The 16,582-nt window shown below is 33.6% G+C and overlaps 1 protein-coding gene across 1 annotated transcript in view; it reads right to left on the bottom strand.

Moving 5' to 3' along the window:
* LOC111087107 (low-density lipoprotein receptor-related protein 2-like) overlaps positions 1 to 16,582 on the bottom strand; it is a 33,736-nt gene that overhangs the window by 1,208 nt on the left and 15,946 nt on the right. Inside the window, exons 3-12 of the mRNA XM_022392571.1 lie at positions 15,671 to 15,716; positions 13,725 to 13,868; positions 12,486 to 12,617; positions 11,467 to 11,616; positions 9,577 to 9,720; positions 8,615 to 8,806; positions 7,173 to 7,289; positions 4,153 to 4,266; positions 2,655 to 2,780; positions 996 to 1,118 (exon numbers count right to left, since the gene is read on the bottom strand). Of these exons, the coding sequence (XP_022248279.1) occupies positions 996 to 1,118; positions 2,655 to 2,780; positions 4,153 to 4,266; positions 7,173 to 7,289; positions 8,615 to 8,806; positions 9,577 to 9,720; positions 11,467 to 11,616; positions 12,486 to 12,617; positions 13,725 to 13,868; positions 15,671 to 15,716 (1,288 nt within the window). The remainder of the gene's footprint in view (positions 1 to 995; positions 1,119 to 2,654; positions 2,781 to 4,152; positions 4,267 to 7,172; positions 7,290 to 8,614; positions 8,807 to 9,576; positions 9,721 to 11,466; positions 11,617 to 12,485; positions 12,618 to 13,724; positions 13,869 to 15,670; positions 15,717 to 16,582) is intronic.

Below are 16,582 nucleotides of genomic sequence, written 5' to 3'. Positions count from 1 at the left end.
TAAGACAGGAGCCTAGTTAGTTTTAGATGTTAAGACAGGAGCCAAGTTAGTTTGTAGATCTTAAGATAGGCGCCAAGATAGTTTGTAGATGTTAAGACAGGAGCCAACTTAGTTTATATATCTTAAGACAGGCGCCAAGCTAGTTTGTAGATGTTAAGACAGGTGCCAAGTTAGTTTGTAGATGTTAAGACAGGAGCCTAGTTAGTTTTAGATGTTAAGACAGGAGCCAAGTTAGCTTGTAGGTGTTAAGACAGGGCCAAGTTAGTTTGTAGATGTTAAGACAGGAGCCAACTTAGTTTATACATCTTAAGACAGGCGCCAAGCTAGTTTGTAGATGTTAAGACAGGTGCCAAGTTAGTTTGTAGATGTTAAGACAGGAGCCTAGTTAGTTTTAGATGTTAAGACAGGAGCCAAGTTAGCTTGTAGGTGTTAAGACAGGGCCAAGTTAGTTTGTAGATGTTAAGACAGGAGCCAAGTTAGTTTATAGATCTTAAGACAGGCGCCAAGATAGTTTGTAGGTGTTAAGACAGGCGCCAAGTTAGTTTATAGATCTTAAGACAGGCGCCAAGATAGTTTGTAGATGTTAAGACAGGAGCCAAGTTAGTTTGTAGGTGTTAAGACAGATGCCAAATTAGTTTGTATGTTTGTTTCTTTGTTAAGCAGAAAGCTACACAATAGGCTATCTGTGCCGTGTCCAATACTGGTATCAAAACCCGATTTTTAGCGTTATAAACCCATTTACTTGCCGACTTTTAACACAAACAGCATAATGTCCATTACAGTTATGTCTGGCTGAGACAAATGAAAAGATGCGTGTAATTGCTGACAAAACTTTTTACGAGCTACTTTTACACCCATCATCTTATAGGAATCTTTTTCATGATGTGTGATAAATTTTCTACTGGATATCAAGTACTCTTAGTCAGTTAAGAAGATATACATATATATTCAATGTTATATTGTCAACATAATAAAAATATTATTATAATACTTACAGCAAACTTCGCATCTGTCTTCATCACTGTTATCTCCACAACCGTCCAGTCCACTACAGAGAATAGCTGTTGATCTACACTGACCACTGTTACACTGGAAAGTTCCATTAGGACAAGTGTCCGCTATAAACGTGAAAAAAAAATTGAAATTGAGTTTCTGATAATTCACAAAATTCCAAATAAAAGGATTGTCCTGATAATTTTCTATCTTATGTCGGCTGAATGTGACAGTTCTGTAACTTGTAAATTACATAGTGCATGAACTGTTGGTGTTTTCTGTGTTTTATCACCATTATATAATAGATTAACTTTCAGAATTACTCAGAACAGAAACAGTAATATTACACTTTATTATTTGTAGTCAATCATACTGAAACTGTGGGTTTTATTCGATATATTTGATACGTTAGTGTACTGTTACAGTATTAGGAATTCTGAAAAACTAACTGTTTTCAGTGTAAAACATAAATAACATGAACTGTATCCAAAGTTCTAATTAACATAAATTGTATCCAAAGTTCTGATTAACATGAATTGTATCCAAAGTTCTGATTAACATGAATTGTATCCAAAGTTCTGATTAACATGAATTATATCCAATGTTCTGATTAACATGAACTGTATACAATTCATGTTAATCTGAACTTTGGATACAGTTCATGTTAATCTGAACTTTGGATACATGAACTGTATCCAAAGTTTTGATGAACATGAATTATATCCACTGTTCTGATTAACATTAATTGTATCCAAAGTTCTGATTAACATTAACTGTATCTAATATTCTGATTAACATTAATTGTATCCAAAGTTCTAATTAACATGAATTGTATCCACTGTTTTGATTAACATTAATTGTATCCAAAGTTCAGATTAACATGAATTATATCTAATGTTCTGATTAACATGAATTATATCCAATGTTCTGATTAACATGAATCGTATCCAAATTTCTGATTAACATGAATCGTCTCCAAATTTCTGATGAACATGAATTATATTTAATGTTCTGATTAACATGAATTGTATCCAAAGTTTTGATGAACATGAATTATATCTAATAATCTGATTAACATGAACTGCATTCACTATTCTGATTAACATTAATTGTATCCAAAATTCTAATTAACATGAATTGCATCCAATGTTCTGATTAACATGAATTGTATCCATAACATGAATTGTATTCAAAGATCTGATTAACATGGATCTTATATTCAAAGATCTGATTAACATGGATCTTATATTCAATGTCCTGATTAACATGGATCTTATATTCAATATCCTGATTAACACTGAAACGACTTGATCTTCGTGTTTTACATTGACCTAAACAGAGTTAATGACGAATCCTGATAACCCTTTTTGTTGAACTAAACGATAGGCGATGGCAACAATGTAAAATTAAGCCTTAAAAGCGTTTAGTATTAGTAATGTTTATAAATTTCCACAACTAAGAATTTTAGACTTTTAAATTCTCTGTCTTTTAGCACTTATAGCTTCCCGATAAGTCTGCAGGCTTACGATGCTAAAAATCGGGTTTCGATACCAGTGGTGGGCAGAGAACAGATAGCCCATTGTGTAGCTTTCTGCGTAACAAAAACTAAACCATTTAACAATTGCACTATTCACAGTAAAGGACGAAATAAAGAAACTAACCTTGGGAGCAGACTTCTGGCTTCTCGTCACTTCCATCGGCACAGTCTTTGATAACATTACAGAAAGCGAACTGTGGAAGACATTCGCCGTTGTCGCACTGAAAGGCGTTCTTCTCACATGAAATACCTACAGTGTAAATTATACTTTAGAGAGGATTAAGTATTAACAGCCTAAATAGTTAACTGAAATAGCAACTAGATCACGAACACCAAGATGTCAACATATCTGGATGTATACCTATATAGCATTAACTATGATACCTCCCATTATACTTTAGAGAGGATTAAGTATTAACAGCCTAAATAGTTAACTGAAATAGCAACTAGATCACGAACACCAAGATGTCAACATATCTGGGTATATACCTATATAGCATTAACTATGATACCTCCCATTTTACTTTAGAGAGGATTAAGTATTAACAGCCTAGATAGTTAACTGAAATAGCAACTAGATCACGAACACCAAGATGTTAACATATCTGGATGTATACCTATATAACGTTCACTGTTATACCTCCCATTTGGAACTGGAATTTTCAATCTCATCAGTACTCTATGAACATGTTGGCTAAAACGTCAGGTCGGAGACCTCTAGGATTCAAGTGTAACCGTCTATAGTATATTGACCAGAGGGAAGGCAGCCAGGCAGCAGCGTAAGGCACCACAGAGGCTTAGACCGGTTCTTTGAACCGAATAGCGAGATTGACTGTTACTTTTATAATACACTCACAGCTGAATATGTAGAGCTTGATCAGCGACATCACGCCTCGAACCCTAGATCCTTTGATCTGCAACCCGACTTGTTAACCACTTTAATATCTTTAATTTCATATTTTTCTCTAGTTAAAAGTCTGCCTCTAATGTATAACATAAACTATTCATGAAAGTCCTTACCATTGTAACAACTGGCTTCAATAACATAAACTATTTATATGAATCATTACCCTTGTAACAACTGGCTTCAATAACATAAACTATTTATATGAATCATTACCCTTGTAATACGTAGCTTCAATAACATAAACTATTCATGAAAGTCCTTACCATTGTAACAACTGGCTTCAATAACATAAACTATTTATATGAATCGTTACCCTTCTAATACGTAGCTTCAATAACATAAACTATTTATAAGAGTCCTTACCCTTGTAACAACTGGCTTCAATAATATAAACTATTTATATGAATCATTACCCTTGTAATACGTAGCTTCAATAACATAAACTATTTATAAGAGTCCTTACCATTGTAACAACTGGCTTCAATAACATAAACTATTTATAAGAGTCCTCACCCTTGTAACAACTGGCTTCAATAACATAAACTATTTATAAGAGTCCTTACCCTTGTAACAACTGGCGTCAATAATTTAAACTATTTTATAATAATTTTTACCCTTGTAACAACTGGCTTCAATAACATAAACTATTTATAAGAGTCCTTACCCTTGTAACAACTGGCTTCAATAATCTAAACTATTTTATAAGAATTCTTACCCTTGTAACACCTGGCTTCATCGCTACCATCCGGACAATCCCATTTCTCGTCACAAATAACTGATCTCGATAAGCAGGTCCCGTCGTTGCATTTAAACGCCTCTTTAGCACATCCTGTACAGAAACAGACATACAAATAATACATTTCATCATGTTTCAATCGTACATCAACTTACTCAATCGATATTATGTAACATTATTCTGGTGTTACAATGTGAAACCATAGATAAAGAAACACGTCACGTCGATGTTCATTTTCTACGTGACCGTGTTATTTTAATACCTTCAATTAATTTTTTTTTATTTGGGTTAATTTACATGTATAAATATGAGATAAGATATGACATTTTTCTGAAGAAAAAAACATTTGAGTGTTCTAGCTCTAATGACCAAAAAAGCTTCAGTCGACGTTGTTTATAATGAACAACGCGTATACACGGAAATCAGGGTTAAAAGGAGTGTTTCGTGAGAAAACGATTGGCCGCCCAAACGGAACATCATATATTTTCATGCTTATAACGAAATCAAGCATATAAAGTAGCAGTTAACGGTGTGAAACTAAAAATACTTCTCGTGGAAGTAGTTGTGTATTTACATGTTATATATCAACACACAGAAACCAGTTAAATACAGCGGTGTTCTAAAGGGTGTCCCATAAGTCTGGACTTAACTTAGTTATATATTATATGTCAACACACAGAAACCAGTTAAATACAGCGGTGTACTAAAGGGTGTCCCATAGGTCTGGACTTAACGTAGTTATATATTTATATATTATATGTCAACACACAGAAACCAGTTAAATACAGCGGTGTTCTAAAGGGTGTCCCATAAGTCTGGACTTAACGTAGTTATATATTTATATATTATATATCAACACACAGAAACCAGTTAAATACGGCGGTGTTCTAAAGGGTGTCCCATAAGTCTGAACACACCGGAAAACATACACAATGTATCCTTTACTTATTTATCATTCAAATTGCACGCCATTAACAGACATACACATATTCACTCAAGAGAAAATGTAAACCTATGATCTTTAGTTGCTAAAACTCTACTCCACCCTCTTTCAATAATACCAGAAGGACATGCTTCACTCATATCTATTTGGGTAAGTAGCATATCCATAGAAACCATTAAATGATCCACAACAGGGAAAGAGTTTAAAAGGGTGGATTTACTGAGATGTGATGTAATTTCCTGTACAAAAACAAGACTGGCTATATCTAGTTACGATTAAAATGAAAATTATACAGCGGTCCCTAAATAATTTGTGTTTTTTTTAACTTATTCATGTGAATAAACTGCCACTCTTCAAGACACTGAAAGTGTCTCAGGTCAAATTGCAGCACTTTGGAACACTCGAGTTGTATTTTCTCTGACTGATATACCATGCTAATAAAAACGGAAGTTGTAGTATTTAGATAATAGTTAACAATATTTTGTTGTTGTTGTTGTTGTTGTTAAAGAGCAGATATATATATATGACCTGATGTTGACCTGTAAGTCTGTAAACACCCTGAAAAGAACAAACTGAATAATATCTGATGGTGTTATTGAAGTAACTATGCTCAGATGATATTACATGACTTTAAGAGAAAAAAAACACACCAGATGTCGTCACTGTTTTGTCGACAGTAAAAATATTAACCATATTTGCACCCACCGTTAATTGTACAGGACTATAACCCCAAATATCGGGTCTCGATACCCACGGTGGGCAGATTACAGCTATCCAATTTAAGTAGTTTTGCGCTTAACAACAAACAAACAAATTAGCCATATTTATTTCTTTGTAAAAAATGAATGGAAATGAGTGCTTAACAAAAGGTATTTTAATAAATATTAAAAAAACTGAGAATTAAGAGAACAGTTATCTTCAGTCGAGTCTAATTTACATATAAGATTACAAGATTTTCAATACACTTGATAATACTGTCGCTGAATGCTAAACTCTGCCCTTCTACATAGAAAACTTGCGATATTTCTACTCTAAAGGTTGGACGAAATCATTATGTTCCTAATAACAATTAGTTCATAGATGGCTTAGTTCTAAAGCTATGCAAAAGTTATCTAGTTTTTTTGTAAACTATATAAATGCTCTTAATTTATTTTGAGGATATTCAAGTGACTGAAACCCCAACGCCACCAGATCTAAAGTAAATGTTGTAAAATTGCTTGGCACAATTGTTCGTTAACTAATCACAGAATATACTTTAATTTTCAAAGTTTGTGTAGAGTATTAACTTGAAAAACACAGTCTCATATATATTAATTTTTAAAGAAAACTTTCAGCATGAATCTCAATTATTCTTAAAAAAAAAACATGTAATGTGTAATATCTGACTACCTGCAAGTGTGTGAAACATATAATGTGTAATATCTGACTACCTGCAAGTGTGTGAAACATATAATGTGTCATATCTGACTACCTGCAAGTGTGTGAAACATATAATGTGTAATATCTGACTACCTGCAAGTGTGTGAAACATATAATGTGTAATATCTGACTACCTGCAAGTGTGTGAAACATATAATGTGTAATATCTGACTACCTGCAAGTGTGTGAAATTTACTCGAATCAAGGATGTTTAATGGGGTTATGTGTCAATGATGTTTGGTAGTGACTAACTTAACATCAAGTAACTGAACACTGACGCAACATTACCTACTTCGAAGGTTATCATATAGCGTGTTACTATTCAAAACAAGCATACTACAGTCACTGTGACTCTGATATTTAAAGATAAATGAAAGCCTTATACGATACCTAACAAAACTGAATGCACGTCTCATCATGTTTGCAATGTTATCAAATGTTGCCCACACTTGATCAAAATCTTAACTTATCGACTTCATGAAAATATCTTAAAATGATTCCTTGAATAAATTATTCGTTGTCAGACATTACAACCACAAGATATATAATATACTGTTTTTTAAGAACATTCATAAAACGTATTTTATTTATTATATAAATATCGTAATTCTACGAAGATATCAAGTATATGGCTCACTCGTAGGAGTGCATTCTTCCTCGTCACTGCCATCAGGGCAGTTATCCTGTCCATCACACACAAAGAACCACGATATACATTGACCACTCCTGCACTGGAAGGTATCACTAAGGCAACCTAGTGAAAGATTAACAGTGATATATTTACAATGTTTCTCTGATTTACTGATCATATTTCTATTGTCAGGAGAAAGACTAAGTGTGTTTTTGTTTCTTGTTTTTGTAAACCCTGCACACTTACACTTCACTTTTTCTGTCGATATTTTTTGCAATTCACTTTTTTGTGGCGCTAATTTTTACACTTCACTTTTTTGTGTCGCTAATTTTTATACTTCACTTTTTGTGTCGCTAATTTTTTGCACTTCACTCTTGGCTAAAGTTAAGTACTTAATCTGTGCTTCTGGTTCTACTTTAATTTTGGTTAGGGCACTCGACTAGCATTCTGTGGGTCACGGGTTCGAATCCCTGTCACACCAAATATGCTCGCCCTTTCAGCCGTGGGGGCGTTATAATGTAACGATCAATCCCACTATTCCTTGGTAAAAGAATAGCCCAAGAGTTGACGGCGGGTGGTGATGACTAGCTGCCTTTCCTCTAGACTTACACTGCTAAGTTAGGGACGGCTAGCGCATATAGCCCTCGTGTAGCTTTGCGCGAAATTCATAACAAACAAACTATTCAAATTTTGACTCTTTTCTCCACTCTACCATATACAAAGTAGAAACAAATATTATGTTTGTAGATGACCTACTCATGACTAACGTTACTATATGCCCCCCCCCCCATTTACACTGGGGTAAGTCTGAAGACTTATAACCCTAAAAACTGGGCTTCAATACTCGTGATGGGCACAGCATAAATATCTCATTGTATAGCTTTGTGCTTAACTACAAAACAAAACAAAAAATTAAATGTAACAAAAATTTTTTTTTCATTTTTTGGAAACCGTAATGAAAACTCTGTTGGTGTAAATCAAAGGCATATCTCTCATTTCTCAATATTATGATCTAAAAATGTATGTGTTTTTATGTATTTCTAAAACTCATAATGGCTTACATCACTTTTAAGTGTTTCTGCGCAATAATATTGTACTTTTAGTTTTCAGCCTTGGAGGTGTTATAATGTGACAGCCAATCCTTTTATTTGATTAATGTAGCCAAATGATTGACGGAAGGTGCTGCTGACTAGCTGCCTTTTCTATAGTCTATCGCTTTAAAATTAGGAACGAATAGCGCGGATAGCTCTCGAGAAGTTTTGTGCAAAATTCAACAAACAAACGTTTTGACTACAGAATAATATTTAAGTTAACAATGTATAAAAAGTTATACAACGAACTCGACAGCAGTCGAGTTTAGAGAAATAGTAACAATATGGGAGTTGTATATGAAGACAAAGCATTAATATCTTAATCTTAAAAAAAAGGGAGGGTTCCGTGTTACATACCTGTAACTGCAGAGTTACACCTGGAAGAATTCGAAATACACTGACAAACTCCATGAACGCAGCTGCTGTGGGGATCTCGAGCTTGACACTGACTGTCAGACTGACAGCTTTTGCCAAGGGAAACAACAACTGTTTCGTCCTTAACATCATTTTTATCTTCTTCCTTCTCGGTTTGTTTTTCATTTGCATTTTCTGTAAGATGTAAAACGGTATTTTAGAGACAGAAAATTGACAAAAATAAGTCAGTTTTATTAAAGTAAGTCACAAAAAAGTTCGCCCCCCCCCAGTGCCACAGTGAACACTCTCCATACAAACAATATAATTCATATAGTATAACCACTCTTAAATAAATAAAAATCAGCACGGTACTCGTGTCACGCCCGCGTGTATTGGATACGTGATTTTATTTGTACCATTGAAAGATCACTTCCACAGGAATTATTCATTATTTCTAGAAATATTACTACGTCAGGTTTGAAACTTCGTGTTTTTTGTTACATTTCTTCCTGTTGTTCTTTTAGGAAAATACACAGGTAGCTGCATAATAAAAATACTGGACCACTTTTGATGAATGAATGAATCCATCACATAATTGTATGTTTACTTGTTGCTACAAAATTAGCTATCTGTGTTGTGCCCATTACGGGTATCGAAGCTCGATTTTTAACCTCAAAGTTCTCAGACTTACTACTAAGCCACTGGGACTACTCTAAAGGAATCAGAACTTTTGTTGGAGTTCATTATGGAACTGACATAATCTATTTTATAGTATACAATCTTATCATTTTATCTACGATGTATAATCTGCCTTCATCATTAGTAGAAAATGGTGTAATTTGAAGAACTTCGAGCGAAGAACGAACTACAACTTTGGACACAATAAACATTCATGTAACCATGCAATGTTTCATCAGCAAGAAAGTTAAACATTTTTCTATGAGTCAATAGTTTGCAATTGTTACCTTTCTGTAGTGGCTCACAGCTTTTTCCACGGTCTGCAGTAATGAATCCGTCCATACAAGTGCAAACAGAAACATTATCTCTCTGTTTGCAGAAGGAACCAGGTGTCACACATTCTTCGTCGTTTAGACAAGCACTGTGTAGACCTGAAATTACAACATCAATGTGCTCTATAAACTGTAGAAAACTATTCGAGGAGTATGAAACACAAAAAACCTCAAATTTCAGAAATATTTTTTTGTACTTAGTCAGGAGATTCGACGACAAACCTTTGTTCTGCGTTTATTTGGGGCACAATAGTTGGTTGAAAGCGACATCAGTTGACAAGATCTCACTTGAAATCTTCTATCATCTTTTTTCTGATTAACTTTCCATTTACAAATGAAAATAAACAATAAATATAACTAAATATTACCAGTTGAAATTATAATCGTGTATAATTGACTTGAAATGACAGTAAAAAATATTTACACAAAACCTCACATTAATAGTGTGTACTTCTTCACAAACAGAATATCTAGCTTGTGATTAAATATGGATGTCATCTCGGCAATCTTTAATTTGCCTTCATTAAGCATTCATGAATCGTCGTCCAGCTTTAGTCCTATTGAAGCTGACCATCAGGAATAAGGCAGTCTGACCGTCAGGAATACACACCATGCATCATTTTGTGCCTTTAAAATCTATTAAACGAACAAGTGACATTGGTATGATGCTCGAAAAAATTAGTATAGAGAACATTTTCCATTTAAGATTCTAATTTAAGGAACACCCATTATTTCAAAGTTCAGTTTCAATAGATGATGGATAGTTTTCTGTATTACAAATTCCGTTGCATTTTTTTTTCAAATAATCTTTAAAATCCATCATTAATTATCAGTTGTCTTTTACTCAGTGATTTTAATAATACAATTTTTTTTTGTCCAGAAATAAAGTTATAAGATACGTTGTTATCAATTGTATCCACTCTTATAGTGGTCCGCACGCACCCTATCAGCTTTTTAAATACATTTTTACAAACTGTTTTTATACAACGTTGCTAGTGGATCCATAACTTTGATTGATTACAGAGTTCCTAATAACCTAAGAAAAATATATACAAAAATGCCTTCAATGTAATAATTAACACCATTAACATCATTACTACTGTAGTACCCTCTATACATCACTTTAAAATGAGGGATTTAAACCACCGTTTTTGGTAATTTCTTTATAATGATTGTTGTAACAGCCAAAAATATGATGCATTGATAACGAAGGATATTAAAATAATTGAGTAATTTAAAGATTAAACATTTACTCAATATAAAAATTTCATAATTATTTTGTACGTGTGAATCGAACGGTTTTATATTTATATATATGGTAAAGATTTCTTTTCTTTTTCACCAGAGGTCTAACTGTATTTCTTTGGTATGCTGACCTAATCTGTGCTGATGAGACTTAAATAGGCGAAACTGCAGTCAACAGCTGAGGGCACAGCCAATCAAAGAATGCATTAGGCCTCTACGTCACAGATTCTCTTTTCAATTTCACGTCTGGTGCAAAAGAAAGGAAATATTTAAAATATGTTTAAATGTAATCATTAAACAAGTGGTCCGCTATATAATATCGAATACTAAATTTGACGGAATGTCATAGCATGGTTCTCATACTTAAATTAATTTAGGTTACTATAAGGTGGAATAAAACGGACTCGAAACACCATAATTTGTTTTGCATTTTTATACTTTTTTTTTTACCAGGAAGATATAAATCATCAAAAAATATATTATATATTTTGTTTATACCCCCTCTATGAGAGTGGATTAATAAAAGTAAAAAAAGTATATTATTTTTAAACTGGAAATAAAAAAGCATAACTAAACTATAATTTTCAGTAAAAATCCCACCAGGTAAACAGCGGCGATCATCCGTTACCAAATAACCTGCCGGACACCGACATTTGCCATATATCCGTGGAATAATGTACTTGCAAAAACTGTGCCTGCTCGCTAGGTGGCACTGCTCATCTTTCAAACAGTAATCGTCAATTCTAGCAGCTGTTTTGGTGATGAAAAACATGCAGTAAGTATGCATAATTTGAAAGATATTTTCTCAACTTATTAAAAAACTAAATACAATATCTGTTGTTTTAGTTGAACTGCTACATTTAAATCGACAATGATAAACATCTAAATACAATATCTGCACAATATCTGTTGTTTTAGTTGAACTGCTACATTTAAATCGACAATGATAAACATCTAAATACAATATCTGTTGTTGTAGTTGAACTGCTACATTTAAATCTACAATGATAAACATCTAAATACAATATCTGCACAATATCTGTTGTTGTAGTTGAACTGCTACATTTAAATCGACAATGATAAACATCTAAATATGCCTCTTACTTTATAACGTGCAAACATCAGCGTTTTTAGATAGCTCTTTTTAAAACTACTGTATAAGGAATTCTCATGATACTATGACACATTATTTTTTATCAAAGTCTAAATAACTGAGTAAACTGCCAGTAAAAATATTAGTATCATGTGATATTTAAGAAGAAGTGACATAATGAAACTCTTAACCCCAACTTATGCTTATGTATTATCGAATACGGTTTTTACTGCAGTAAGTAACATGTCAGCACTGTAGAGTTTTGGAGACAAGCAACTAACTTCTTAAACATTGACATAAACTGCTGTTAAATATACAAAAAATGCAGAAAAACGTATAATTAGGAGGGTCACTTATAAATAAAGACCGTATTATTCCGGAACAGAAAGTGACCGAGTACGGGCCTTTCGAATTTTTCCTTTGTAAACTCCAAACACGTTGGCTTAAGTTACATTGTAACTGAAATGTAAATGCTACAAATATAGACATGAAACATTTTATACATATTAAAAAGCTATAAACTCACGTGGTAGGCACTTGTCGAATCTCAGTGGAAGAAAATTAGGTTGACACTGACATTTACCCTTTTCACAGTAACTGTTGCTAACCTTCATTGCACACTGTTCGTCCATTGCACATTCAAAACCCAGAAGCGAAGCTAAACAAAATATAAATTACCATAAATATGCACTACCGACACTTGTGTTTAACTTTTTTTTAATTATAATAAGTAATCAAAAACAACGTTTTTTATTGTGTAAATATAAAACGTTGTTTCTAATTATTTATTATAATTTACAAAACAAATTACCACAGTTTTGTACATAATAAATGGACTTCGCATAGTGCTAATATAAATACAAAACAATGTATGTTTAAATCATGTATATTATAATAGGTATAATTACAATCTGTATCTTCAAGAAATACGTCATATTTGTTGTTTTTTTCTTGTTTTTTTTTTGTTACTTATTAGCATAAAATACCCATATTTTACTCCACCTATTTTACGTTACTTGAACTATTCATATGAGTTTACGTTTAGTATTCAAGGGTCATTATTATTATTCGCATAAAATACTCACGCTTCTCTGTGGGGCTTAAAGGGCCCCCTCATGATTCATCTACCGATCAAGCTCTTCTATTATCCTTAATTATTTGTATCTGAAAACAAACCCCCCGTTATGACCCCTGAGCACATGTGCCAAGTTTGGTCCCGAAAGGGGTGGAGGAACACAAAATCCAATACGGGTTCAGCGACCCTTAAAACCTACTTGTACACCTCATCATGTCTGAGTGACCTTCCGAGGGCGTTCTAGCCCCCCCTTCATAGGAGACTAAGTGGTATAGATAAAGACACCCCCGAGTCCACCTCCCAAGTCCGGTTCTGCTAGCTCCAGAACCAGAAACTGAATGAACATACATCTAAAACTACAAGCTGAGAATTAATATAGAATATACGAACGAAGTTACATCAATAAATCATATAATTTTCAAACATTACATTACATTTAGAAAATTGTATGATTAGTGTCTAGAATTCAACAGTATCAGTCGAAAAAAGACTCCTTAATTAACAACGAAACTGGACAAAATACTTAGGTGTACATTTCAATGTTTTTCTAGGTAAAAACCATAATCGTGCAGTTTCGGTTTCTCAGTTTACATATGTCAAAACCGAACATTTTTTTTGTTAGTAATCACACATATATACATTAGCACATCTGTAATTGTACACTCGAACTTGTAAATGGATTTATTTTACCTGAAACACAAGTATTGGCGTCATACACTATAGAATGTGGTTGACACGTACAAACACGTAGTCTTTCGTCACAATGGCTTCTAGTCACAAACTTCTGACAATAGTCTGATGATTTACACTGAGATCCTAGTTTGATGCTAGAAACTAAACGATCCAGTAAGTTTTAGAACTGCGGCTGAAACAACTTTAAATCATTTCCAATTCATAAGATCATTATCACTTCAACTAACGATGTACTCGAATACTTAAATATAAAAAAGACGAAAGCATAAAAAAAGCTAAACATATTTTCATATTAATAGTAGCTAAATATACAATACCACCTCAAGTAATATAAATTAAAGTTTAAATTCGATGACGAGGAACCTACTTTGAGACTAATAATGGCTGGAGACGGCTTGAATGGGTAATGAAGAAAAACTTTAATATAATAGCAAATGTACAACGTTTTGACAAGGTTTTGTCATCGTCAGGTACCTGATGATGACAAAACCTTGTCGAAACGTTGTACATTTGCTGTTATATTAAAGTTTTTCTTCATTACCCATTCAAGCCGTCTCCAAATTAAAGTTTAGATCCACTATTAAGGAATAACAAGTTTCGACACACAAACAAAAGTTGGTTTGGAGAGGACAAGTCGAGACTTGAATCTATATAAACTTGTTCCATAATAGTGTATCTAAATTTTATTTTATAATCTCATGTCGTTTGAAGGTTATTCATATTTATAATTACTGTAGAAAACAAAAACACTTTGCACGCGTAAAAGTAATTTTAGGAAAATAATATCAGTTTGTTTAAACTTACGATAAATCATAATTTAAATCATAAACGAGCTAAAACGCTTACATAAATGAATTATCTTAATTTACCCAAAAACATGACGAATCAGAATTAGACAGAGAACACACAAACCAACCCTAACTATGTATGTAAATTTGCAAAGTTAATTCTCATTGGTTGTTAAGGATATTCAAAATCGTAGTTTCGATCTTTAATGAAAAACACGACTTATGTAAATTCGTAGTGGAACGGATTTTATCAGAATTACATTTTGGCATTGTTTGGTGTTCGTAGTGTGACGCCATCGAAAATTGGTCGGTTTTGAGGAAGGATTTGTAATATCATTTTTCCGACGCAACTTATTAATGACATTGGAAAACAAAGAAATGTGGATCAACTTAGAGTACCAAAACCATCCAGAAACAGACCTGCAACAAGTCTTAGCGCACCCATGGTAAGCAAAATATGGCGTCCTTAAAACGCGAGAATCCGAGAACACAATAAGATGTGGAAAAAAGCCGTCCATGTGTCCCAGGCAACGGCGCAATATAATCAAGAAGGATCTACGTCTGGAATAGCGACACAAGTCACGTTCAACCATAGAATACCTCAAGCAGCTGGAGATTGAAACGTGTATTCCTTATTCCTTAAGGCGAAAAATCGGTCGACTTGACGCAGCGATTATGGATTTCTGTGCAATCGAACTGTTGAAACGGGGGGAACGGATAACGTCGTCCTCGTACGCTAGATGAATTATGAAAAGCCACAAGGAGAAGTGGTGTGCTTTGGAAATGACAGCTTTATAACAGAGCTTTTGCAGTGTAAGCTACGCAACTGGGTTATTGTCAAGATGCACGGTCGTGAGACGGAACTTGATCGGATATGTAATGTAACGACGTGATGAGGCTCCAAATTCGTTCACCATTTCCCGCTGCTTAACTGTTATAGGGTCACGCACGCGGTCACGTCTGAACGGTTGGAAAAGTACAAGAAAATCCATGCGTGCTTAATTACTTTATTTAACCCCGCAAACAGTTTTTCTTTACAAATGGTACTCTTTGGTGTAAGATAATTATAATATAGTTAATTGCGAACTTTAGAATCACACTTTATTGCCAAATTGAATTGAAATATTCGATAACATAATATTAGAAAAAACTTACTTTCATTTTTGCCCATAGTTCTTGATACTGAAGAACACCATACTATCTATACAAGCAACAAAGTGGAATTAATGATTATCTTTTTATCACTGAGCTCTCGTTTATATATATATGTTTTTAAAATTTTTTGAAACTTAATCAAAATTACAAATAGCATTAGGACGACTTTCGAACAATAAACATCGGTTAGTAGAACGTTACGATACGTAAACATTATTCACCTTCTACACACAAGATTTCAGGATAAGCAGCCTTCATAAACACCAATGGTACCTGTTTAATTTACGGAATATATATATATATCTTTAAAACTATTTTTGAGCATAAAAATAACATGACCATTATAGCTGTGCGTTACGTAAATCCGGGGTTAGATTCCTGCAGTGGATAACAGCAGGTAGCTTGTTTGTTTGTAATGAAACACAAAACTACACAATGGACTATCTGTGCTCTGCCCACCACGGGTATCGAAACCCGGATTCTAGCGTTGTAAATTCGTCACTGGGGGAGGGGCAGCAGGTAGCCCAATGCTAGAAAACTAAGCCCAAACGTACTCCAAAAATATTAGTTTTACGCATAATCATAAATAGTTACTGAAGTATTAAATTTGCATAACACAAAATAAATTCAAAGAAAACATCTCACACAAAATTGAATTACTGTATCCTTCCTATCTAATGTTGAACTAGGTAAATAATTTACATCTGTAATATTTTTGTAGATACGTTACGAAGGTAGTAAAGTGTTTGGATATTTTGTTATTATAATGTCCATCACCAGCGATGTACAAGTTTAAACATTTTCATTGATGTCCCATTTCGTAATACCAGAGATACTCCATTTTACAGGCCCGGCATCAGAGTTTGCATCCCCGTCACACCAAACATGCTCGCCCTTTCAGCCGTTATAATG

Source organism: Limulus polyphemus, unplaced genomic scaffold (genome assembly GCF_000517525.1).
Source record: "Limulus polyphemus unplaced genomic scaffold, Limulus_polyphemus-2.1.2 Scaffold1739, whole genome shotgun sequence".
Lineage (NCBI taxonomy): Eukaryota > Metazoa > Arthropoda > Merostomata > Xiphosura > Limulidae > Limulus > Limulus polyphemus.
Note: the sequence above shows the minus strand (reverse complement) of the source record. Positions and strands in the feature narration are given on the sequence as shown.